The sequence below is a fragment of the Balaenoptera borealis genome (assembly GCF_965194805.1).
Source record: "Balaenoptera borealis genome assembly, chromosome: 13".
NCBI classification, from domain to species: domain Eukaryota; kingdom Metazoa; phylum Chordata; class Mammalia; order Artiodactyla; family Balaenopteridae; genus Balaenoptera; species Balaenoptera borealis.
Window position 1 is genome coordinate 32710254 of NC_138870.1, and position 26035 is coordinate 32736288.

At 35.5% G+C, this 26035-nt stretch overlaps 1 protein-coding gene and 1 pseudogene across 2 annotated transcripts in view; one reads left to right on the forward strand and one right to left on the reverse strand.

Annotated features, from left to right (window-relative positions):
- Window positions 1–26035, forward strand: part of REDIC1 (regulator of DNA class I crossover intermediates 1) — an 80707-nt gene that overhangs the window by 30851 nt on the left and 23821 nt on the right. Inside the window, 3 exon segments of the mRNA XM_082349510.1 lie at window positions 1896–2404; window positions 2660–2729; window positions 4170–4230. Coding sequence (XP_082205636.1) covers window positions 1896–2404; window positions 2660–2729; window positions 4170–4230 — 640 coding nt within the window.
- Window positions 10874–11465, reverse strand: LOC309608855 (large ribosomal subunit protein eL20 pseudogene; annotated as a pseudogene). The gene has a single exon. The product of its transcript is annotated as a large ribosomal subunit protein eL20 pseudogene (transcript).

Here is a 26035-nt window from a genome sequence, read left to right on the forward strand (position 1 = left end):
TCTAACCATTCTGTACTTTTAGCTTATTTATCACTTCCTAATTAGGGACTTTCCTGACCAAACTATCTGAAACAGGACCTCCAACATGTTATTCCATCACGTGATTTTGTAGCACTTATAAAAGCACTATAATTATCTTTATCTGTTTAATTCTTTATTTCTTTTATTCATTGTACTTATTAATGGTTAATTATCTTATTTGTTTAATATATTTGTTCACTAGAATATAAGCTGTATTGTCTCCTTACCACATAATAGGCATACATTAAATATCTGTTGAATACTCTTTATTAGATAACAAATTTATCCCTATTTTGGTACATAATTTTCATGAATTTTATATTTATCTATAGGAAAAATTAAATTGTTAAAGAAACTGGATGGATTTGTCTTAATAAGACTTTTAAATTTTTAGCATCATTTCTCTCATTTGTACAAGTAACAATTCTTCCCAACATTTGGTCCCCAACTCAAATGCCACCTGCCTGATTTTTCTCAATCAAAAGAATTTCTTCTTTCTATGTACTACAGTAACAATTTACTGTAGGATAGCACTTTTCACTTTCTAATTTTTTCTTGCCTCTTCTAGACTATTTCTTGTGAGCAATGACTGTGCACTATACACTTCTGTATTGCCCACATCTTTTGAGTTAGTGATTATCCTGAGTCTGAATGCTTAAGATACCCTTTTAAAATGATGATTTACATTTTGTAGTATGCTTTCTAACTTACTAAGTGCTTTTAAATTTATTTTCTCATTTAGAGTAATAGAAATTTCTCTGGTGTTAATGGTGTATGTTATTGCATACTATAGATTATGCCTTTTGGTAATAACAGAGTAGCATTTTTCTGCCCAAAATACCAATAAGACCCATATTGAGAAATAATGTAGGATCATGATCTGTGTGCATTCATGGACAAAACATCTCTCTCTCTCCTTAATACCAAACTGAAATATTTTATCTCTCTGTCCCCAACACATGGCACACTGCCTAGAACAGAGTAGGTGTACTTGCTCATTAAATATTTAATAAATTAATTATAAATAAAATTGGAATTCAATCAGAGTTTCAGCAGTCTATGTTTTTCTAAATTTCCTTGGTACCTCCAATCTCTGGAACAAAACCAACCCCAAGTAAATTTGTAAATAGTCAAAGGCAACAAAATTCATAATACCTTGATTTCTAATTACTTTCCATGATAACTTTGATTATTTAATACAAGTTGGATATAACTTAGAATTATGATTTATAATAATTTATAATAATTATGCATTAGAAGGGAATTTGCAAGCTATCTTGTCTAACATTTTCATCTAATCCATCTTATCTCTTGGCTTTATTACTTACGTATGCATTTGTAGTTATATTGCTCTTCCTTGGGAACTTCAGAGATAGTTTGTTAGGTTGAGTTCCTTGTTAGGTTGAGAAATATCTGATTTAATGTTCTCATAACAATTTTATTTGACATTAACACTAAGGGTAATTATTTTCTCTGAGCAGTCTTCACAGTGTCTTTCTCTGGTTAAATGGAGTGGCATTTAGGTACAGTGTTTGCCTAGGTAATTCTCTAGACGTTATTATGGAAGACATACTATAGATTGGTCATATTTTGTTTTGTTAATAAAACAGTAAATTGAACCACATCCTAGTTTTTCATGTTGCAGTACTAAACTAAGTGTAGATTATTTTTATACTCACTAAGGTATTAGAAGAGGATATTAGACAAATTTCCACCCAAAGCAGTATTATTTATTTAAATTTTAAAAATGTAAACATGGTCTACTTAAATGTTAGCAGCTACTCAGTATGTTCTGTAAGAATTTAACTTCACGTGTTTCTAAATGAGAATGCTCTATGCTTTTCTTGCTAAATATGTTTTTATTTATCCTAAAGTCCAGAAAATAGAAATTTCCTTACTAGGAGACCTGCTATAGTTGTAGGTGAATATTGTGGAAGCATGGATGAAAGAAGACAGTCAGACTTCATTACTGAAAAAAATTCATTACAACATATTTGGGGAGAAAATAGAAAAACGTTTTCTCATGAAGATATGAACCAGCAAACCCCAAGCCTTCTATCAGATAATTGTAACTCTTTTATTAGTGAAAATATGATCAACTTATTAAACATAGATCAACAGAAGATAAAGAAAACCTTTGACAAGTGTCGTTATGACAGTGCAGTCATTAGTTCTGATAAAAACCATTTCACTGATAGATGCATTAGAAGTACTTTTACAGATCCAGAGTTGACGTCTAGTAATTCTACTTTTAATAAATCAAGTTTTCCAGAAAAGTGTCGACCAAACAAGAATTGTCAGAAAGAGCACAACAATAATGAAAGAAATAATTTTAATACATCTTTTGAGAAGGATTGTTACCCAGCCAGCTCTGATAAAAAAGGTTGGTGTTATAGATGGAAAGTGTAATAATCTATTGGGGCCTTTTGTTTGTTTGTTTTCAGTTTTAATGAATATCCGTATGTGTGTGTGTGTGTGTTTGGAGGAACATGAAATTAAAAATAGAATGACATTCTATTATATGACATTGTGGACCAGTGGCATCCCTCTATATGGGTCATGCTAATAAGCTTCAAATTAAAAAATATAAATTGTCTATGCTAAAGTTTTATTTCAGTGCATACTTTTATTTTTAAAGGAAAATTTGAAAGTGATTACCAAGAGAAGACATCCCAGGAAAAAACCCAGAAATATTCAGTGAACCATATGTAAGTTTTTAGGTAAATTTGGGGAATGCAAATTGGGACCTAATATAATGCATGTTTAAGGATTAAACTGATACAAAGTGAGGTAAGCATAATGCTGTCTGAGGGTGGGCAGACTGGCCTCAAAAATCAATTGTCAGACCTTGGTAATATCACCCTAGTTGAGAGTTTGGTCCTCATATTCACCAGTGCAAAAATATCTTCTTATCTGAATCATAGTGTTAATTAGATTTGAGAAAACTGACTTATGTGTTCAGGAAATTTATTTACCCACCAGAATGTCAATTTATTAATTTACAATAAGAAATAGAAGGGTGACATATATAGGAATGCTTACTGGCATAATTTTCTTAGTGAATATTTTCTACCTTTTGGCAGCTTGCCATGGGAAGGTTGCTTGGTTAATACAGAATCAGAACAAGGGAGTAATAGAATTCAAATGTTAATGTCATAACCAAGCATATCAACAATTTATGGGACTGACATTATAGTAAATTAAAGAAAACTTGTAGTTTCAGAATATGCCTAACTTTCTCAGTAATAATTATGATTTAATCAAATCTTTGTAATTGAAAATCATGAATTAGAATAGATTTTTATTTTGGAAGTACTTTCTTATGGAAATATGTAAAATATCTATTAATACAAAGAATTATTAGATGCCATTTTTATGGCATTGGCACAACAAATTAAAAAATAGATTCACCACTTATTTAATAAAATCAACAACTTAGGTTCTTTGTTGTCAAACCTCCAAATATTCAGAAACTTATGAATGAAAAACAGGATGTTAAAACTTGAATTTTAAAACATATTTTATGAAAGTGATTTAGAACATGGCTTCCAAACCTGTGTGTGTGAAGATCCTCATCACTTGAGGGTTTTTTTTTCCCTAATAAATTTATTTATTTATTTATTTATTTATTTATTTATTTATTTTTGGCTGCATTGGGTCTTCATTGTTCACGTGGGCTTTCTCTAGTTGCGGTGAGCAGGGGCTTCTCTTCATTGCAGTGCGCAGGCTTCTCATTGTGGTGGCTTCTCTTGTTGCAGAGCATGGGCTCTAGGCATGAGGGCTTCAGTAGTTGTGGCTTGTGGCTCTAAACTGCAAGCTTAGTAGTTGTGGCGCATGGGCTTAGTTGCTCCGTGGCATGTGGGATATTCCTGGACCAGGGATCAAACCCATGTCCCCTGCATTGGCAGGTGGATTCTTAACCACTGCGCCACCGGAGAAGCCCAAGGGGTGATTTTAAAATACAAAATATCAAGTTTGACCTACACAAAATAAATAGGCTCCTTAAGATAGAGCTTATGAATCCTTATCTTTTAAAAAACTTCTCTTATAATTCTGATCTTTAACCAACTTTGGGAATCATAATTTAGAACAATAATTTTCAGAGGGAATAAAACACACGCTAATACTTTCTTATTTAAAACCCTTAGAGGTAATATCCCTTTGGAAGAATTGTGTTCTAAGCAATCATGGGACTTTGGAATTGGTGAGGTAAAGTACATCTTACATTATCTTTCCAATTAAGTAAGTTGTATTATCATGTCTTATTTTAGTATTTGAAATTTACTTTAAGGTTAGCTCTTTCTGAAAATTTTCTTTTTAGGGTAACTTTTTTTTAATATATTTTTTTACTCTGGGGAAATTATAGCTTAGATTGAGAAATAAAATTAACAACATTTCAGAAACTGTAATGTGCCTTATTTTAGTCAAACCAATATAGATGCATTTAAAGTTCTTTCTATAAGTCCTATAAAATTTATTCCAAGATGAAATTTCTTTAGGTTTAATTGTGTTACAGGTGAAAATAGTTATATATTTAAGAATACTAAAACATATATAAACATTGGTTACCTAAGTTGTAATCCCTGCTCATAATAAGGGTGTATGATTCAGTCATTCAAAAAACAATACACATTTTTTTCAAGAGCGCATGGGACATTCTCTAGGATAGGACACATACTAGGACACAAAACAATAAACAGTTAAGGAATAAGCACAAATATGTAAAATATAACATAAAAAACCCCACAAAATGTAAGAGAAGGGAGTAAAAAATGTAGATATTTTTAAATGTGTTTGAAATTAAATGACTATCAGTTTAAAACATGTACAGTAAGTCCCCTACATATGAACCTTCAAGTTGAGAACTTTCAAAGATGCGAATATGCATTCACGTGTCCAATCACATAAATTAGTTCATGTGTCTGGCATGCATTGTCACATGCCTGCGTCTTCTAAAAGTGGTTGTGCTTTTGTGTACTTTACTCTACAGTACTGTATAGAGTATAGTAGTACAGTGTCTTTATTTCAAGCCCAGGATGTCTGGAAGCAAGCGTAAAAGCAGTGGTGATGTAGCTGGTACTGCTAAGAAGCACCAAGCAATAACAATAGAATTGGAAGCCCAAAGAAAGGATGAAGAGAGAAAAGAGGAAGAAGAAGTAACTGAAGAACTAAAGAGATTCACAATGCAGGGAATTTGGTAAGGGGACTTTCTTTATTTGAGGAGGCACTGTTAGTTTTTGAGGCACAGGACCCGAACTTAGTACATGAAAGTTGCAGCAGCCATTCAGAATGCAATCCAGTGCTACTGTGTCATCTATGATGAGAAAAAAAGAGCTACTACCCCCCAGACATCACTGGATCTTTTGTTCAAGAGGGCAGATAGAATTGAATCCAGCAAGGAACCAGAACTTTTGTCATCAATGTCAGGCATGTATAAAATTGCAGCTTGCCCTCCATCTCTCGTTGCTGATGATCCTTCAGCTCTACCATCTCCCACCTCCTCTCCCTCCTCCAGTCAGTAATTCTTCTTGCCTGTTCACTCAATGCCAGCCCCTGTATGCCAGCTGTTGTACTGTACTACTGTACTTTTCAAGGTACTGTACTGTAAGATTAAAAATGTTTTCTTTACTTTTGCGTTTGTTGGCTTTTTATGTATTATTTCTGTGAAAAGTATTATAAACCTATTACAGTACAGTACTATATAGCTGATTGTGTTAGTTGGGTACCCAGGCTAACTTTGTTGGACTTACAAACAAATTGGACTTATGAACACACTCTCAGAACAGAACTCATTCGTATGTAGGGGACTTACTGTAGATATAATTATGGGTCAACATATGTGATCCTCATGGAAACCACAAGTCAAAAGCCTATAATAGCTACACAAAAAGCAAATAGCAAGGAAACCAAGGAATTACTAAAGAAACTCATGAAACCACAATGGTAGAAACAAAAAGAAAAAATGAACAGAGAAGAACTACAGAAACAACTGGAAAACAAGTGATAAAGTGGCAATAAGTACATACCTATCAATAATTACTTTAAATGTCAGTGTTTGATCAAAAGACATAGGGTGGCTGATTGGGTAAAAACCAAGACCCTCAATATGCTGCTTACAGGAGACTCACTTTAGGGCAAAAGACACGTACAGAGTAAAAGTGAGAGGATGGAAAATGATATTTCATGCAAATGGAAACAAAAAGAAAGTGGGAGTAGCAATACTCATATCAGACAAAAGAGACTTCACAACAAAGGATATAATAAAAGACAAAGAAGGGTATTATATAATGATAAAGGGATCAAACAAGAAGAGAATATTATACTTGTTAACATATTTGCACCCAAAACAGGAGCACCTAAATATATAAATCAAATACTAACACTTAAAGGAAGAAAGGGACAATAATACAATAATAGTAGGGAACTTTAACACCTAACTGATATCAATGGACAGATTATCCATACAGAAAATCAATAAAGGAATAGTGGTCTTAAGGACACACTAGACCAGTTAAACTTAGTAGATATCTATAGGACAATACATCCAAAAACAACAGAATACACATTCCTTTCAATTGAACACAGAACATTCTCCAGGATAAATCACATACTAGACCACAAAACAAGCCTCAAAAAATTTAAGAGGGTAGAAATTGCATCAAGCATTTTTTTCAGAACACAACTGTATGAAACTAGAAGTCAACTACAGAAAGAAAAATAGGAAAAGAACAAACACGTGAAGACTAAATGACATGCTACTGAAAAGCAAATGGATCAACAATGAAATCAAAGAGGAAATCAGAAAGTACCTTGAGACAAATAAAAATGGAAACAAAACTTTTCAAAATACATGGGATGTTGCAAAGTCAGTTCTAAGAAGGAAGTTTATAGCGATATAGGACTTCCTCAGGAAACAAGAAAAATCTCAAACAGCCTACCACCTAAAAGAATTAGAAAAAGAAAAACAGATCAAAGTCAGCAGAAGGAAGGAAATAATAAAGATCAGAGAGAAAATAGAGATTTAAAAAATGGAAAAGATCAATTAAACTAAGAGCTGTTTTTCTGAAAAGATAAACAAAATTGATAAGCATTTAGCTGGGTTCACCAAGAAGGAAAGAGAGAAGACTGAAATAAAATAAGAAATGAAACAGGAGAAATAAAAACTGATACCACAGAGATACAAAGAAATTATAAGAGAATTCTCTGAGCAGTTATATGCCAACAAATTGGACAACCTTGAAGAAAGGACAAATTTCTAGAAACATACAGCCTGCCAAGACTGAGTCCAGAAGAAACAACTTTAACAGACCAATCACTAGGAGTGAAATAAAATCTGTAACTTGAAAAACTCCCTACAAAGAAAAGTCCAGGGAAAGATGGCTTCACAGGGGAATTTTACCAAACATATAAAGAAGAACTAATACCTATCCTTCTCAAACTATTCCAAAAAATGGAAGAGTAGGTAACACTCCCAAATTCATTCTACAAGGCCACCATTACACTGATACCAAAACCAGACAAAGACAGTACAAAAAAGAAAATTACAGGCCAAATATTTTAGATGAATATAGATGGCAAAATCCTCAACACAATATTAGCAAGCCAAATCCAACAATATATAAACAGGATCATACATCATAATCAAGTTGGATTCATTCCAGGGTCAAAAAGATGGTTCAACATTTGCAAATCAACCAATGTGGTATATCACATTAGAAAAAGGAAAGATAAAAATCACATGATCTTCTCAATATATGCAGAAAAAGCATTTGATAAAATTCAACATCCATTCATGGTAAAAACTCTCATCAAAGTGGGTATAGAGGGAAAATATTTCAACATAATAAAGCCTATTTGTGACAAACCTATGGCCAATGTCATACTCAATGGTGAAAAACTGAAAGCCATCTCACTAAATTCAGGAACAAGATAGGGATGTTCACTCTTGCTGCTTTGATTTACCATAGTACTGGAAGCTCTAGCCACAGAAGTCAGACAAGAAAAAGAAATGAAAGTTATCCAAATTGGAAGGAAAGAGGTAAAATGGTCATTAGTTGCAGATGACATGATACTTTATATAGAGAACCCTAAAGTCTCACACAAAAACTACTGGAACTAATAAATGAATGCAGCAAGGTGGCAGGATACAAGAGAAAGTTTTTAAAAATCCCATTTAAAAATCACACCAAAAAGAATAAAATACCTCGGAATAAACTTAAGAAGATGAGAGACCTATACTCTGAAAGCTATAAAACGTTGATGAAGGAAATTGAACATAATACAAAGAAATGTAAAGATATCACATTTGTGGCTTTGAAGAATTAATATTGTTAAAATGACCATACCACCCAAAGCAATCTACAGATTTCATGTAATCCCTATCAAACACTCATGACATTTCTCACAGGACTAGACCAAATAATCCTAAAATTTATATGGAACCACAGAAGACCCTGAGTTGCCAAAGCAATCTTGAGAAGAAGAACAAAGCCAGAGGAATTACCCTCTCAGACTTCAGAGAATACAACAGAACTGAAGTATTCAAAATAGCATAGTACTGGCACAAAAACAGACACATAGATAAGTGGAACAGAATAGAGAGCCCAGAAAGAAACCCACAGAACTATGGTAAATTCATCTATGACAGAAGAGGCAAGAATATACAATGGAGAAAAGAGAGTCTCTTCAACAAGTGGTGCTGGCCCAACTAGACAGCTACACATAAAATAATGAGATTAGAATATTTCTTCACACCATATTCAAAAATAAACTCAAAATGTTTAAGACCTAAATGTAAGACATGAAACAATAAAACTCCTGGAAGAGAACATAGGCAGAACACCCTTTGACATAAATTTTAGCAATATTTTGGGAGGTCTGTCTTCTAAGGCAAAAGAAATAAAATCAACAAATAAATGGGACCTAATTAAATTTAAAAACTTTTCCACAGCAAATAAAACCATTGGCAAAACGAAAAGCCAACCAGCAGAATGGGAGAAAATATTTAGATATGATGCAATCAACAAGGGATTAATATCAAAAAATATGTAAACAGCTCATACAACTCAATATCAAAAAAAAACCAAATAACCAATCAAAAAATGATCAAAGACCTGAACAGACTTTTTTTCCAAAGAAGACATACAGATGGCCAACAGGCCCATGAAAAGATGCTCAGCATCACTAATTATTAGAGAAATGCAAATCAAAACAGCAATGAGATATCACCTCACACCTGTCAGAATGGCTATCATCAAAAAGTCTACAAATAACAAATGTTGGAGAGGATGTGGAGAAAAGGGGACACTTGTACACTGTTGGTGAGAATGTAAATTGGTGCAGCCACTATGGAAAACAGTATGGAAGTTCCTTAAAAAACTAAAAATAGAGTTAACATATGATCCAGCAATCCCACTTTAGTATATATATCAGGAGAAAAAGAAAACACTAATTTGCAAAGTTACATGTGCCCCAATATTTACAGCAGCACTATTTGTACTAGCCAAGACATGGAAGCAACCCTAGTGTCCATCAACAAAGTAATGAATAAAGAAGATGTGGGATATATATATATAAACACACACACACACAGTGGAATATTACTTAGCCATTTGCAGCAATGTTGATGGCCTTATGGCCCTAGAGAATATTATGCTTACTGAAATAAGTCAGGCAGAGAAAGAAAAATAGTGTATGATATCATTTATGTGTAGAATCTAAAACATAATACATATGAATGCATATGCAAAACAGAAATTGACTCACGGATATAGAAAACAAACTTATGGTTACCAGTGGGGATAGGAAAGCAGGAAGGAACAAATTAGGGCTTTGGGGTTAAGAGATACAAACGACTAAGTATAAAATAGATAAGCAACAAGGATGTATTGTATAGCACAGGTAATTAGCACCATTATCTTGTAATAACTTATAACGGAGTATAATCTGCAAAAATACTGAATTACTATGCTGTATACCTAAACTAAATAATATTGTAAATCAACTATAGTTCCATTAAAAATTGCTTTCCAAGATTCTGTTAGATTTCAGTAATTAATACAGTAAATAAAATCAGAATAAACAAAACTGAATTATGTATTAATAATTTTCCTTTTGTTTGCTAATCAGTGAAAATAAATATTGTTTACCATCAAAAAAGAGAGAGAATGAGCTGCTAGAGAGATTTGGGAGTTCTCAAAGAATGGTGTCATAGGAAAGAAAAATGGGAGACATTTTCAAGGAGGGGAATGTGGTCAATAATATTAGATGCTATTCTGTTACTCCTTTAAATAACTCATATTTCCTAGATAAGAATAATATAGATATATCCTCTTAAAGAACGAATCATGAGCAGGTTAGAATCCTTAAAAAACAATCTCTACATCTATGGCAGCTTGAATGTGTCTAGAGCAAGTCAGAAAAGAAAATAAGCTCACTGGTGGAACCTGAAGGGTATCAGGTGCTATGAGTTCTTTAGGTAGAGCAGGCATCAGCTTTTAATTTGTGATGCCTAGACAAGGCTAAAGGCATAGTGGAACCCTGGCTAAAATCTTAAATTTTACAAGAGAGACCAAGGCAGGAGTCACAATAAGAGAGGAAGAAAGGGATTGGAGCAGTAGAGGAGCTGAGCTATACCTGCCTACTGGTTGGGAAACTTCGGGACAGGTAATTCCTACTGAGGCAGAATTAATGAAGAGATAGCAAACAAGCAAACCAAAACCAAAAATCAAACCAAACAAAAACTCCTCTTGCTTGGCAGATAGTAGGGTATGGGTAATTAGGGGTGTTCCAAGATCCTTTTGTTGGATGTGGAATGGAATAGGAAAGAAGAACATCTTGGAGGATATAATAATTTTTTTTTCCGGTTTTCCCAATGAGTTTTATTTGGGCAGACCTGGGGACAGGGAGGGCCTGCATCTAAACGAAGGTGTTGGGCCTCTTAGTGGTGAGGTGTCGCTTGTGCTGGCAACAGAGAACCTGGTAGGGCAGTGGGAACTTGATCTTGGAGTCGTGGAACTGCTTGACTGCTGGTCGACAGCACTTGCTGGCTGCGATCTCTTCTGCTTTTGTGATCTGGATCGAGTGGGCCCAGGCGCGGTGCCAGGCGCCCATGTCTCGGTAGCACTGGGTGACCACACTGGCTGTGGTCAGGTCCCGGTACTCTCAGTGCTGTGGAAGTCATAGCGCAGCCAGAAGCCAAAGTTCTTCACCCGCAGGGGAGATTTCTCCAGCACCTGTCTACAGTAGGCAATTTTCCCTGAATACTCTCTCATCTTCTTCAGCTGAGACACAAAGTACCAGAAGCAGGACTTGGCAACATGATTAGGTGCAAAGATTTGCATGCAGTAGAGGGGAGACATGCTGCATTTGGGGGTCCGCAGGCAGCGCCCCACCACCTTGTACTCTGGAAGTGTGCCCGAGGCCTTCATGGTGCTCTATCCGTGCTCGCTGCCACCCTCGAAAAGGAAACTACTTTATTATTTTTATGGAGGTATAATTGACATATAACAGTTATTTAAAGTTTACAACATAGTGATTTGATATGTGTACCCACTGTGAAAAGATCGCCACAGTAAGTCTAGTTAACATGGATCACCACACAGTTACAAATTCTTTTTCTTTGGATGAGAAATTTTAAGATATACTCTCTAGAAACTTTCAAATATAAAATACAGTATTATTAACTATAGTTGCCATCCTGTACATTACATCCCCAGGACTTATTTATTTTATAATTGGAAGTTTCTACATTTTTACCACCTCCCCTAATTTTGCCCATACCCCACCCCCCAACTCTAGCAACCACTAATCTATTCTATTTATGAATTTTTTTTCAGATTACATGTATAAGTGAGATCATATGGTATTTTTCTTTCTCTGCCTGACTTATTTCACTTAGCATGATGCCCTCAAGGTCCATCCATGTTGTTGCAGTTGGCAGGATACCCTTACTTTTTATGGCTGAATAGTATTCCATTGTGTGTGTGTGTGTGTATATATATATATATATATACCACATCTTCTTTATTCATCCATTGATGGACACGTAGGTTGTTTCCATGTCTTGGCTATTGTAAGTAATGCTTCAGTGAACATGGTGGTGAGGATAATCTTTTTGAGTTAGTGTCTTCTTTTCCTTGGAAAAATACCAGAAGTGGAATTGCTGGATCATATGGTAGTTCTATTTTTAATTTTTTCTTCCAGTTTTATTGAGATATAATTGACATACAGCATGTATGAGTTTAAGGTATACATCATAATGATTTAACTTACATACATCATGAAATGATTAGCACAATAAGTACAGTGAACATCAATCATCTCATATAGATACAAAATTAAAGAAATAGAAAAAAATTCCTTGTGATGAGAACTCAGGATTTACCCTATTTTTAATTTTTTTGAGGAAACCCCATTCTATTTTTCGATAGCAGCTGAACAATTTACATTCCCACCAACAGTGCACCCGGGTTCCCTTTTCTCCACATCCTTGCCAAGGCTTGTTTTTGCTTATGTTTTTGATGCTAGCTATTCTCACAGATGTGGTTTTGATTTGAATTTCCTTGATGATTCATTTTGTTAAGCATCTTTTTCTGTACCTGTTGGTTGCCTGTAGATCTTCTTTGGAAAAATGTCTGTTCAGGTTGTCTGCCCATTTTTTAGTGGGATTGTTGTTTTTTCACTTTGAGTCATATGAGTTATTTATATATTTTGGCTATTAACCCCTTATCAGATATATGATTTACAAATATTTTCTTCCATTCAGTAGGTTAGATTTTCAATTTTTTGATGGCTTCCTCTTCTGTGAAAAGCTTTTCAGTTCGATGTAGTCCCACTTGTTTATATTTGCTTTAGTTGCCTTTGCTTTTGGTGTCAAATTCAAAAAATCATTGCCAAGATGTATGTCAAAGATTTTGCCACTTGTGTATTTTTCTAGTATTTTGGTTTCAGGTCTTATATTCAAGTCTTTAATCCATTTTGAGTTAATTTTTATGTATGATATAAGATAGGGGTCCATTTTTCATTCTTTTGTGTGTTCAGTTTTCCCAGCACCATTTATTGAAAAGACTGTCCTTTCTCCATTGTATATTCCTGGCTCCTTTGTCATAAATTAATTGACCAAATATGTATGGGTTTATTTCTGGGCTTTCTTTTCTGTTCCATTGGTCTATGTGTCTGTTTTTATGTCAATGTCATACTGTTTTGATGACTATATCTTTAATATTGGGATTATGAAATATGATGCCTCCAGCTCTGTTCTTTTTTCTCAATATTGTCTTCGCCATTTGGGTTTTGTTGTGGTTCCATACCAATTTTATGATTGTTTTTCTATTTCTGTGAAAAATATCATTGGAGTTTTCACAGGGATTGCACTGAATATGCAGATGACTCTGACTAGAATGGGCATTTTAACAATATTAATTATTCCAATCCATTATCATGGACTATCTTCCCATTTATTTGTGTCTTCAGTTTCCTTTATTAATGTCCTATAGTTTATAGTGTACAGGTATTTCACCTCTTTGGTTAAGCTTATTTCTAGGTATTTTATTCTTTTTGATACAATTGTAAATAAGGTTGTCTCCTTAATTTCTTATTCTGATAGTTCATTATTAGTGTATAGAAATGCAACTTCTTTTTGTATATGGTTATGTATCCTTTACCCAAATTTATTTATTGTACAGTGTTTTTGGCAGCAGTGGAATCTTTAGCATTTTCTATATATAATATTATGTTATAAGCAGATAAATATAATTTTAATTGTTCCTTTCAGTTTTGAATGCTTTTTATTTCTTTTTCTTTTCTTTTTCTTGTCCATTGGCTCTAACAAATATTACCAATATTATGTTGAATAAAGTGGTGAGAGTGGGCATCTTTCTCTTGTTCCTGATCTTGGAGAAAAAACTTTCAGCTTTTCATCATTGAATGTGATATTAGCTGTAAGCTTGTCATACATGGCCTTTATTATGTTGAGGTACACTGTCTTTATACCCTTTTGTTACAGATTTTTAGACATGGATGTGAATTTTTGCAAATGCTTTTTCTGTATTCATATCAATGATTATATGATTTTTACCCTTCATTTTGTTAATATGGTATATCTCGTTGACTGATTTGTGTTATGTTGAACCATCCTTATCCTTGGAATAAATCCTACTTGATCATGCTGTATGATTCGTTTAATGTATTGTTGAATTCAGTTTGTTAATATTTTGTTGAGGATTTTTGAATCTATGTTCATCAGGGTTATTGGCCTGTAATTTTCTTTTCTTGTTGTGTTCTTGTCTGGTTTTTGTATCAAGGTAATGCTGGTTTTATAAAAGGAGTTTTGAAGTGTTTCTTCATCTTCTGTTTTTTGGAAGAGTTTGAGAAGGATTTATGTTAACTTTCTTTAAATATTTGGTAGAATTCATCGGTGAAGTCATTGGTCCTAGACTTGTTTGTTGGGAAGTATTTGATTACTGATTTGATCTTCTTACTAAATATCAGTCTGTTCATATTTTCTATTTCTTCATGGATTAGTCTTGTAGGTTGTAGTTTCTAGGAATTTTCCATAAATTCTAGGTTGTCCACTTTGTTGGTGTTCAGAGTACTGTCTTATGATCACTTGTATTTCTGTGGTGTCAGTTATAGTGTCTCCTCTTTCATTTATGATTTTATTATTTGAGTCCTCTCTTTTTTTGTTGCTGTTGGGTCTAAATAAGTTTGTTAATTTTGTTATATCTTTTCAAGAAAGCAGTTCTTAGTTTTATTAATCTTTTGTATTATCTTTTTATTTTCTATTTTATTTATTTCTGCTCTGAAATTTGTTATTTTATTTCATCTACTATCTGTAGGCTCAGTTCGTTCTCTTTCTAGTTCCTTGAGGTGTAAAGTTACTTTGTTTATTTGAGATCTTTTGTTTATTGATGTAGGCATTTATCACCATGAATTTCCCTTTTAAAACTGTTTTTGCTACATCCCTTAAGTCTTGTTATGTTGTTATTTCCATTTTCATTTGTCTCAAGATATTTTTTCTCTTTTGATTTCTTCTTTAACCAGTGATTGTTCAGGAGCATTTTGTTTAATCTCCACATATTTGAATTTTCCAGTTTTCCTCTTGCAATTGATTTCTAGTTTAATACCATTGTAGTTGGAAAACATGCTTGATATTATTTCAGTCTTTAAAAAGAATTTGAGACTTGTTTGTTTTTTGATATTGATCTCCATGAGCTGTTTGTATATTTTGGAGATTAATCATTTGTCTGTTGTTTCATTTGCAAATATTTAGTCCCATTCTGAGGGTTGTCATTTCATCTTGTTTATGGTTTCCTTTGCTGTGGAAAAGCTTTTAAGTTTAATTAGGTCCCATTTGTTTATTTTTATTTTTATTTTCATTGCCCTAGGAGGTGGGTCAAAAAAGATCTTTCTGTGATTTATGTCAAAGAGCGTTTTTCCTATGTTTTCCTCTAAGAGTTTTATAGTGTCCAGTCTTACATTTAAGTCTTTAATCTGTTTTGAGTTTATTTTTGTGTATGGTGTTAGGGAGCATTCTAATTTCATTCTTTTACATGTAGCTGTCCAGTTTTCCCAACACAACTAACTGAAGAGGCTGTCTTTTCTCCATTGTATGTTCTTGCCTCCTTTGTCATAAATTAGGTGACTATATGTACATGGGTTTATCTCTGGTCTTTCTATCCTTTGCCATTGATCTATATTTCTGTTTTTGTGCCAGTACCATATTGTCTTGATTACTGTAGCTTTGTAGTATAGTTTGAAGTCAGGGAGCCAAATTCCTTCAGCTTCGTTTTTCTTTCTCAAGATTGCTTTGGATATTCAGGGTCTTTTGTGTTTCCACATGAATTGTAAAATTTTTTGTTCTAATTCTGTGAAGAATGCCATTGGTAATTTGATAGAGATTGCATTGAATCTGTAGGTTGCTTTGGGTAGTATAGTCATTTTCACAATATTGAGTCTTCCAATCCAAGAACATGGTATATTTCTCCATCTGTTTATGTCATCTTTGATTTCTTTCATCAGTGTTTTGTAGTTTTCTGAGTACAAGTCTTTCACCTCCTTATGTAGGGTTTTATGTTTTTCTTTTTTTAATAAATTTATTGATTGATTGATTGATTTTTGGAAGCATTGGGTCTTCGTTGCTGTGCACGGGCTTTCTCTAGTTGCGGAGAGTGGGGGCTACTCTTCGTTGAGGTGCGCAGGCTTCTCATTATGGTGGCTTGTCTTGTTGTGGAGCATGGGCTATAGGTGCACAGGCTTCAGTAGTTGTGGCACATGGGCTCAGTAGTTGTGGCTCACAGGCTTTGTTGCTCTGCAGCATGTGGGATCTGCCCAGAGCAGGGCTCGAACCCATGTCCCCTGCATTGGCAGGTGGATTCTTAACCACTGTACCACCAGGGAAGTCTCCCTTAGGTAGGTTTATTCCTAGGTATTTTATTCTTTTTGTTGCAATGTTAAGTGGGATAGTTTCCTTAATTTCTCTTTCTGATTTTTCTTTGTTAGTGTATAGGAATGCAAGAGATTTCTGTGCATTTATTTTGTATCCTGCAACCTTACCAAATTCATTGATTAGTTCTAGTAGTTTTCTGGTGGCATCTTTAGGATTTTCTATGTATAGTATCTTATCATCTGCAAACAGTGAAAGTTTTACTTCTTCTTTTCCAATTTGTATTCCTTTAATTTCTTTTTCTTCTCTGATTGCCGTGGCTAGGTCTTCCAAAACTAGTTTGAATAAGAATGGTGAGATTGGACATCCTTGTCTTGTTCCTGATCTTAGTGGAAACACTTTCAGTTGTTTACCATTGAGTATGATGTTTGCTGTGGGTTTGTCATGTATGGCTTGTATTATGTTGAGGTAGGTTCTGTCTATGCCCACTTTCTGGAGAGTTTTTATCATAACTTGGTGTTGAGTTTTGTCAAAAGCTTTTTCTGCATCTATTGAGATGATCATATGTTTTTTTTTAATTTGTTAATATGGTGTATCACACTTGTTGATTTGCATATATTGAAGAATCCTTGCATCCCTGGGATAAATCCCACTTGATCATGGTGTATGATCCTTTTAATATGTTGTTGGATTCTGTTTGCTAGTATTTTGTTCAGGATTTTTGCATCTATGTTCATCAGTGATATTGGTCTATAATTTTTTTTGTTTGGTATCTTTTTCTGATTTTGGTATCAGGGTGATGGTAGCTTCGTAGAATGAATTTGGGGGTGTTCCTCCCTCTGCAATATTTTGGAAGAGTTTGAGAAGGATAGTTGTTAGGTTTTTTCTAAATGTTTGATAGAATTTGCCTGTGAAGCCATCTGGTCCTGGACTTCTGTTTGTTGGAAGATTTTTAATTACAGTTTCAATTTCATTACTTGTGATAGGTCTGTTTATACTTTCTAATTCTTCCATGTTCAGTCTTGGAAAATTGTAGCTTTCCAAGAATTTGTCCATTTTTTTGTGACTGTCCATTTTCTTGACATATAGTTGTTTGTAGTAGTCTCTTATAATCCTTTGTAGTTTTGTGGTGTCAGTTGTGATTTCTCCTTTTTCATTTCTCATTTTATTGATTTGCAACCTCTCCCTTTTTCTCCTAGTGAGTCTGGCCAAGGGTTCAATTGTGTTTATCTTCTCAAAGAACCAGCTTTAGTTTTATTGATCTTTGCTGATGTTTTCTTCGTTTCTATTTCATTTATTTCTGCTCTGATCTTTATGATTTCTTTCCTTCTACTGTCCTGGGTTTTCTTTGTTCTTCTTTCTCTAGTTGCTTTAGGTGTAGGGTAGATTGTTTATTTGAGATTTTTCTTGTTTCTTGAGGTGAAATTGAATTGCTATAAACTTCCCTCTCAGAACTGCTTTTGCTGCATTTCAGAGGTTTTAGGGGACATGTTTTCATTTTCATTTGTTTCTGTGTATTTTTTAATTTCTTCTTTGATTTTTCAGTGATGTCTTGGTGATTTCATACTGCACTGTTTAGCCTCCATGTATTTGTGTTTTTTGTAGTCTTTTTCCTGTAATTGATTTCCAGTCTCATAGCATTGTGGTCAGAAAAGATGCTTGATACAATTTCAATTTTCTTAAATTTTCTGAGGCTTGATTTGTGACCCAAGATATGATCTATTCTGGAGAATGTTCCATTTGCACTTGAGAAGAAAGTGTATTCTGCCACTTCTGGGTGGAATGTTCTATAAATAATAATTAAACCTATCTAGTTTATTGTGTCATTTAAACCTTGTGTTTCCATATTTATTTTCTCTTTGGATGATCTGTCCATTGGTGTAAGTGGGGTGTTAAAGTCCCCTACTATTATTGTATTACTGTCGATTTCCCCTTTCATGGTTGTTAGCATTTGCCTTATGTATTGTGGTGCTCCTTTGTTGGGTACATAAACATTTATAATTGTTATATCTTTTTCTTGGATTGATCTCTTGATCATTAGGTAATGTCCTTCCTTATCTCTTGTAACAGTCTTTATTTTAAAGACTATGTTATCTGATATGAGTATTGCTACTACAGCTTTCTTTTTATTTCCCTTTGCATGGAATATCTATTTCCATCCCTTCATTTTCAGTTAGTATGTGTCCCTCGTTCTGAAGTGGGTCTCTTGAAGACAGTATATATATGGGTCTTGTTTTTGTATCCATTCAGCCAGTCTGTATCTTTTGGTTGGGACATTTAATCCATTTACCTTCAAGGTTATTATCGATATGTATGTTCCTATTACCATTTTCTTAATTGTTTTGGGTTTGTTTTTGTGGGTCTTTTTCTTCTCTTGTGTTTCCCATCTAGAAAAGTTTCTTTAGCATTTGTTGTAAAGCTGGTTTGGTGGTGCTGAATTCTATTAGCTTTTTCTTGTCTGAAAAGCTTTTGACTTCTCCATTGAATCTGAATGAGATCCTTGCTGGGTGGAGTAATCTTGGTTGTAGGTTTTTCTCTTTCATCACTTTAAGTATATCCTGCCACTCCCTCTGGCCTGCAGAGTTTCTGCTGAAAAATCAGCTGATAACCTTATGGGGACTCCTTTGTATGTTATTTTTTGTTTTTCCCTTGCTGCTTTTAATATTTTTTTCTTTGAATTTAATTTTTGTTAGATTGATTAATATGTGTCTTGGTGTGTTTGTCCCAGGGTGTATCCTTTATGGGACTCTGTGCTTCCTGGACTTGGGTGACTATTTCCTTTCCCATATTAGGGAAGTTTTCCCCCATAATCTCTTCAAATATTTTCTCAGTCCCTTTGTTTTTCTCTTCTTCTTCTGGGACCCCTATAATTCAAATGTTGGTGCGTTTAGTGTTGCCCCAGAGGTCTCTGAGATTATCTTCAATTCTTTTCATTCTTTTTTCATTATTCTGCTCCTTGGCAGTTATTTCCACCATTTTGTCTTCCAGCTCACTTATTTGTTCTTCTGCCTTGGTTATTCATTCCTTCCATTGTATTTTTCATTTCAGTTATTGTGTTGCTCATCTCTGTTTGTTTGTTCTTTAATTCTTCTAGATCTTTGTTAAACATTTCTTGTGTTTTCTCAATCCGTGCCTCCATTCTATTTCTGAGATTCTGGATCATCTTTACTATCATTACTTTGAACTCTTTTTCAGGTAGATTCCCTATTTTCTCTTCATTTATTGGTCCTGTAAGTTTTTACCTTGCTCCTTCATCTGTGACATATTTTTTTGCCATCTCATTTTTTTTTTCTTTATGGGTGGGATTGTGTTCCTGTCTTAGTGGTTGTTTGGCCTGAGGCTTCCAACAGTGGAGTTTGTAGGCTGTTGAGTAGAGCTGCGTCTTGGTTCAGAGATGAGGACCTCTGGGAGACCTCACTCCAATGAATATTCCCTGGGGTCTGCGGTTCTCTGTTAGTCCAGTGGTTTGGACTCAGAGCTCCCATCACAGGAGCTTCAGCCCAACCCCTGGCTCGTGAACCAAGATCCTTTTAGAGAAATGTTATGCATCCAAATTTTAAGCCTCTCTGTCCAGAAGTTCCTTAACTTCAGACAAGTTCTTTAATCTGGAGAGCCACTTGCCTGGCGCTTCCCAGACCCCCTCTCTGTGACTGCCAAACTTCTTTTTCCTCCAGACCCTTTAAACTGCCTCTAGGTATTTTTCTGATTTCCTCTTTCTATTGGTTGTTTAGTAGGATATTGTTTAGCCTCTATGTGTTTGTGTTTTTTTACAGTTTTTTTCTTCTGGTTGATTTCTAATCTCATAGTGCTGTGGTCAGAAAAGATGCTTGATATGATTTCAATTTTTTAAAATTTCCTGAGGCTCACTTTGTGGCCCAGTGATCAATCCTGGAGAATGTTTCATGTGCACTTGAGAGGAATGTGTATTCTTCTGCTTTTGGATGGGATGCTCTGTAAATATCAGTTAAGTCCACCTGGTCTAATGTGTCATTTAAGACCTGTGTTTCCTTATTGATTTTCTGTCTGAATGATCTGTCCACTGATGAAATTGGGGTGTTAAAGTCCCCCACTAATATTGTGTTCCTGTCGATTTCTTTATGGCTGTTAATATTTGTCTTATATATTGAGGTACTCTTATTTGGGTGCATATATATTTACAATTGTTGTATCTTCTTCTTGGATTGTTCCCTTGATCATTATGTAATGTCTTTCTTTGTCTCTTGTAAAGTCTTTATTTTAGAGTGTACTTTGTCTGATATGAGTATTGTGACTCCAGCTTTCTTTTGATTTTCATTTGCATGGAACACTTTTTCCATCCCCTAATTTTCAGTCTGTATGTGTCCCTAGATCTGAAGTGGGTCTCTTGTAGACAGAAGATACATGGGTCTTGTTTTTGTATCCATTCAGCCAGTCTCTGTCTTTTGGATGGAGCAATTAATCTGTTTACATTTAAAGTAATTATTGATATATATGTATTTATTGCCATTTTGCTAATTGTTTTGTGTTTGTTTTTGTTAGTCTTTTTTCTTCCCTTCCTCTTTTGTTCTCTTCTCTTGTGATTTGATGGCTAACTTTAGTGTTGTGTTTGGGATGCTTTTTCTGCTTTATGTGTGTATCTACTGTAGATTTTCAGTTTGCAGTTACCATGAGGTTTTGATATAGCAGTCTATATATAAGTAAGATTGTTTTAAGTTGCTTGTCTTTTCATTTCAAATGTCTTTCCAATATCCTGCATTTGTGCTCTCCTCTTCTCACAATTGCTGGTTTTGATACCATATTTTGTACGGATGATTTCCTACATTTACTGTTTTTTTGCCTTTACCAATGAGCTTTTCCATTAGTAATTTTCCCGTTTTTAGTTGTGGCTTATTCTTTTCTGCTTAGAAAAGTTCCTTTAGCGTTTGTTGCAAAGCTCATCTGGTGGTGCTGAATTCTCTTACCTTTTTCTTCTCTGTAAAGCTTTTGATTTCTCCATTGAATCTGAATTAAAGCCTTGCTCAGTAGAGTATTCTTGGTTGTAGGTTTTTCCCTTTCATCACTTTAATATATTGTGCCACTCCCTTCTCGCCTGCAGAGTTTCTGCTGAGAAATCAGCTGTTAACCTTATGGGAGTTCCCTTGTATGTTATTTGTTGCTTTTCCCTTGTTGCTTTTAGTATTTTTTCTTTATCTTTAATTTTTGTCAATTTGATTACTGTGTCTCGGCGTATTTCTCCTTGGGTTTATCCTGCCTGGGACTCTCTGTGATTCCTGGACTTGGGTGGCTATTTCCTTTCCCATGTTAAGGAAGTTTTCAACTATAATCTCTTCAAATATTTTCTCGGGTCCTTTCTCTCTCTGTTCTCCTTCTGGGACCCCTATAATACAAATGTTGGTGCATTTAATGTTGTCCCAGAGATCTCTTTGGCAGTCTTCATTTCTTCTCATTCTTTTTTCTTTTTTCTGTTCTGCAGCAGTGATTTCCACCATTCTGTCTTCCAAGTCACTTATTCGTTCTTCTGCCTCAGTTATTCTGCTATTGATTCCTTCTAGTCTATTTTTCACTTCAGTTATTGTATTGTTCATCTCTGTTTGTTTGTTCTTAATTCTTCTAAGTCTTTGTTAAACATTTCTTGAACCTTCTCAATCCTTGCCTCCATTCTTTTTCCAGCATCTTGTATCATCTTCACTATCAGTATTCTGAATTCTTTTTCCAGCAGATTGCCTATCTCCACTTCTCTTAGTTGTTTTTCTGGGGTTTTATCTTGTTCCTTCATCTGGGAGGTATTCCTCTGCCTTCTCATTTTGTCTAACTTTCTGTGATGGTGGTTTCTGTTCCACATGCTGCAGGATTGTAGTTCTTGCTTCTGTCTGTCCTCTGGTGGTTGAGGGTGTGTAAGAGGTTGTGCAGGTTTCCTGATAAAGGGACTCCACTGGTGAGTGGAGCTTGGTCTTGTCCCTCTGGTGGGCAGGGCCATGCTGAAGAAAACTTTAAGCAGCCTGTCTGCTGATGGGTGGGGCTGTGTTCCTGCCCTGTTTGTTGTTTGGCCTGGGGCACCCAACACTTTTGGATGAGGCTAATGGCAGCCTCTGGGAGGGCTTACACTAAATGAATACTCCCCAGAACTGCCACTGCCAGTGTCTTTGTCCCCACAGTGAGCCACAGCCACCCCCCACCTCTGCAGGATGCCCTCCAATATTAGCAGGTAGGTCTGGCCCTGTCTTTTATGAGGTCACTGCTTTTTTTCCCCTGGGTTCTGGTCCACACAGAACCTTCTGTGCCCCCTTCAAGAGTGGAGTCTCTGTTTCCTCCAGTCCCATGGATTTTCTGTGATCAAACCCCACAGGCTTTCAAAGCCAGATTCTCTGGGGGCTCCTCCTCCCATTGCTGGACCCCCAGGCTGGGAAGACTGACATGGGGCTCAGGACTTTCACTCCTGTGAGAGGGCCTCTGTGGCACAATTGCTCTCCAGTCCATGTGTCACCCACCTGGCTGGTATGATATTTGATCTTATCGTGATTGTGCCCCTCCTAACGTCTCATTGTGGCTTCTTCTTTGTCTTAGGCTTTAGGGTATCTTTTTTGGTAGGTTCTAGCATTTTTCTGTCCATGGTTGTTCAGCAATTAGTTGTGATTTTGGTGTTTCCATAGGAAGGGATGAGTCCACATTCTTCTACTTCACCATCTTGAGCTCAAGATAAAAGCTCTACATTTTTATTTCCCTCCCCCATTTTGTTTTTGATGTCACGTCTTACTTCTTCTTATCTTGTGTATCTATTAACAAGTTACTGTAGTTGTTATTTTTACTACTTTTCTCTTTTAACTTTCATACTAGTATTATAAGTGATTAACGACCCTTACAACATTAGATTATTCTAAAGTTTACATATTTACCTTTACCAGTGAGATTTATACTTTCACATATTTTCCTGTTACTAACTACTGTTATTCTGTTTTGTCTTAAAGAAGTTCTTTTAACATTTCTTTTAAAGCCAGTCTAGTGGTGAAAAACTCCTTTAGTTTTTGCCTTTCTGGAAAACTCTTTATCTCTTCTTCTAATCTGAAGAACAAATTTGCCGGGTAGAGTATTGTTGGTTGGTAGTTTTTTTTTTTCTTCCTGCAATTTGAATATATTTTGCCACTCCTTTCTGGACTGCAAAGTTTATGCTGAAAAACCTGCTGAGAGTCTTATGAGGGTTCCCTTATACTTAACAAGTTGTTTTTCTCTTGCTGCTTTTAAGACACTCTCCTTGTTTTTAACTTTTGGTAAGTTAATTATAATGTGTCCTGGTGAGAGTCTCTTTGGATTCATCTTATTTGGAACTTTATTGTCTTCTTGGATCTGGAGGTATGTTTCCTTCCCCACGTTAGGGAATTTATTGGCCATAATTTTTTCAAACCAATTTTCTGCCCTTTTTTCTTCTTCTTTTCATTTTTGGACCCCTATAATGTAAATAATGGTCCACTTGATATTGTCCCATAAGTCCCTTATGCTATTTTCACTCTTTTTCATTCCTTTATCTTTTTTGCTACTCTCATTTGATGAATTCCTTTGCCTTATTTTGAGTCTTCTGATTACTTATTCAGCTTAATCTGGTCTCTGTTGAACCTTTCTATTGTATTTTTCGGTTCAGTTATTGTATTATTCAGCTCTGATTTCTGTTTGGTATTTTCTTATATTTTCTGTTTCTTTGTTGAAATTCTCACTTAGTTCATATGCTGATCTCCTGACCTCAGCGAGCAGTTTTATGACTGTTATTTTGTAAGGTATACGCTAAATTGCTTATCTGCATTTCATTAAGGTCTTCTTCTGAGGCTTTATCTTTTTCTTTCGTCTGGAAAATATTCTTCCGTTTCTTCATTTTCCTTGACACTCTTTGTTGGTTTTTATGCATTAGAGAAAACAGCTACCTCTCCTAGTCTTGAAGGAGTGGCCACATGCAGGGGATGATCACTATGTTTCAACCTCACCCTAGGTCTTTGTTGTCTCTCAAACCTTTGTGATTGTCCAAGCAACCTAGTTCATTTTTAGTGGCTCCCAGTTGAGGGTGTGCCAAAACCACCAGGTTCCTAAAGGGGAAGATCTCAGTCAAAACATAGAATTAGTCTGATTGGAAGCTGGACCCTCAGCAAACAGCTTTTAAAGTACACAAATATACCTCTTCCATGAGAAAACTTTCAGATGGGAATTTCTTTCTGCTCTGAGACCTGATGTGATAGCCAGTTGAGAACTGTTTCTTTGTTTGCTACCATCCCATTGAACCTGTGAAAATAAGCGCTGCTGACCACCAGAGCCAGGCTGTCAAGGGATGTGTTCTTTGGGCAGCAGCCTCAAAAGTCAGGGTGCCAGATGTCTGCACAAACTCTTTTCTGGGAGATACCAATGTCAACTGAAAAGAATGCACAACCTAAAAATTGAGAATTATGTTTTATTCAGCAGGCATACTGAGGACTTAAGCCCAGGGGACAGCCTCTCAGATAGCTCTGAGGAACTGTTCCTTAGAGGTAAAGGAAGAGCCAGGATATATAGGAGTTTTTGCAAAAACAAACAACAAACAAACAGATTGTCAGAACATCAAAGGATTACTGTTAACTAAAGAAAAACCAGACATCTCAAGTTAATAATATAGCACTTTTCTATGTGTGGGAAGATGCAAGTATCTGGGCTCATTGAAATCATTCCTTTGATATGCACCTTAACTGTCTAGGTCCAGTATCCTGTTTTCTCCATCCTGAATCCCTCAGGGTGCACCTGTGGGTGCAGGGGGTTGGGGAGGCTGCAGTAGCTGATGGCTTGATGGCTGTAACATCCTTTGTTTACTGATTTAACAAGTGACATTCTTTGTGACAACCTAGAATAAGACAGAGGGAAAGGGCAAAGATGGCACCTGCTGGTCTCTGTGGTCTTTGAAAATTATTTCAGTCTGTCTCTAAATGTGTGTCAAATAAGAAGCCTGTTCCCGAGGCTGAAGATTTAAGATAAGCAAATAAGCCTCTCTCACGGAAACATTCGGGGTATGTTTCAGTCTGCTACCTCTGTGCTGTGCCCTGGGGGAATAACTGGTTAAGAATTCTTTCTCCATTTGTTATAGTGCTATAGAACCTACAGATGTAAGACCCATTGGCTACCAGAGCAAGGCAAACAAGGGGTGGAAACCACAAAAACTGGGGCACAGATGTGTGTACAGGCTCATCTCTGGGAACAAGGCAGAGAGAGAGCATGAAGATAGTGCCTAGACTCTGAGGTCTCTGGAGAGGATTACAGTCTGCTCTTAGATATGAGTTTAATTAGAAGCCTTCTGTTCAGGCCACATCTATGAAGTTAAACTAATAGGCTTCTTTCACGGAAAGATTGGGTATGTCAGTGGGCTACTTCTGCTCTAGGCCCTGGGGAGTAGTCTTGTGCAGCTTGTGCAAACACTTTGAGAACTGTTTCTCAGTTTCCTATAGTCTTGTGGATCTCATGGACAAAGGCTTCACTGGCTTTCAAATCTTGATGTTTGGGAGGCTCATCTCTCAGTTGCAGGTCTTAGAAGTTCAGGAACCAAATATAAGGTTCGAACCATTAGCTCTTCATGGAGAAACTTGTAGTAAGTTCCTTCCTGATTGTGGGTTGCTGCACCTGGAGTGGGGGTTATGATGTTTTAGCATA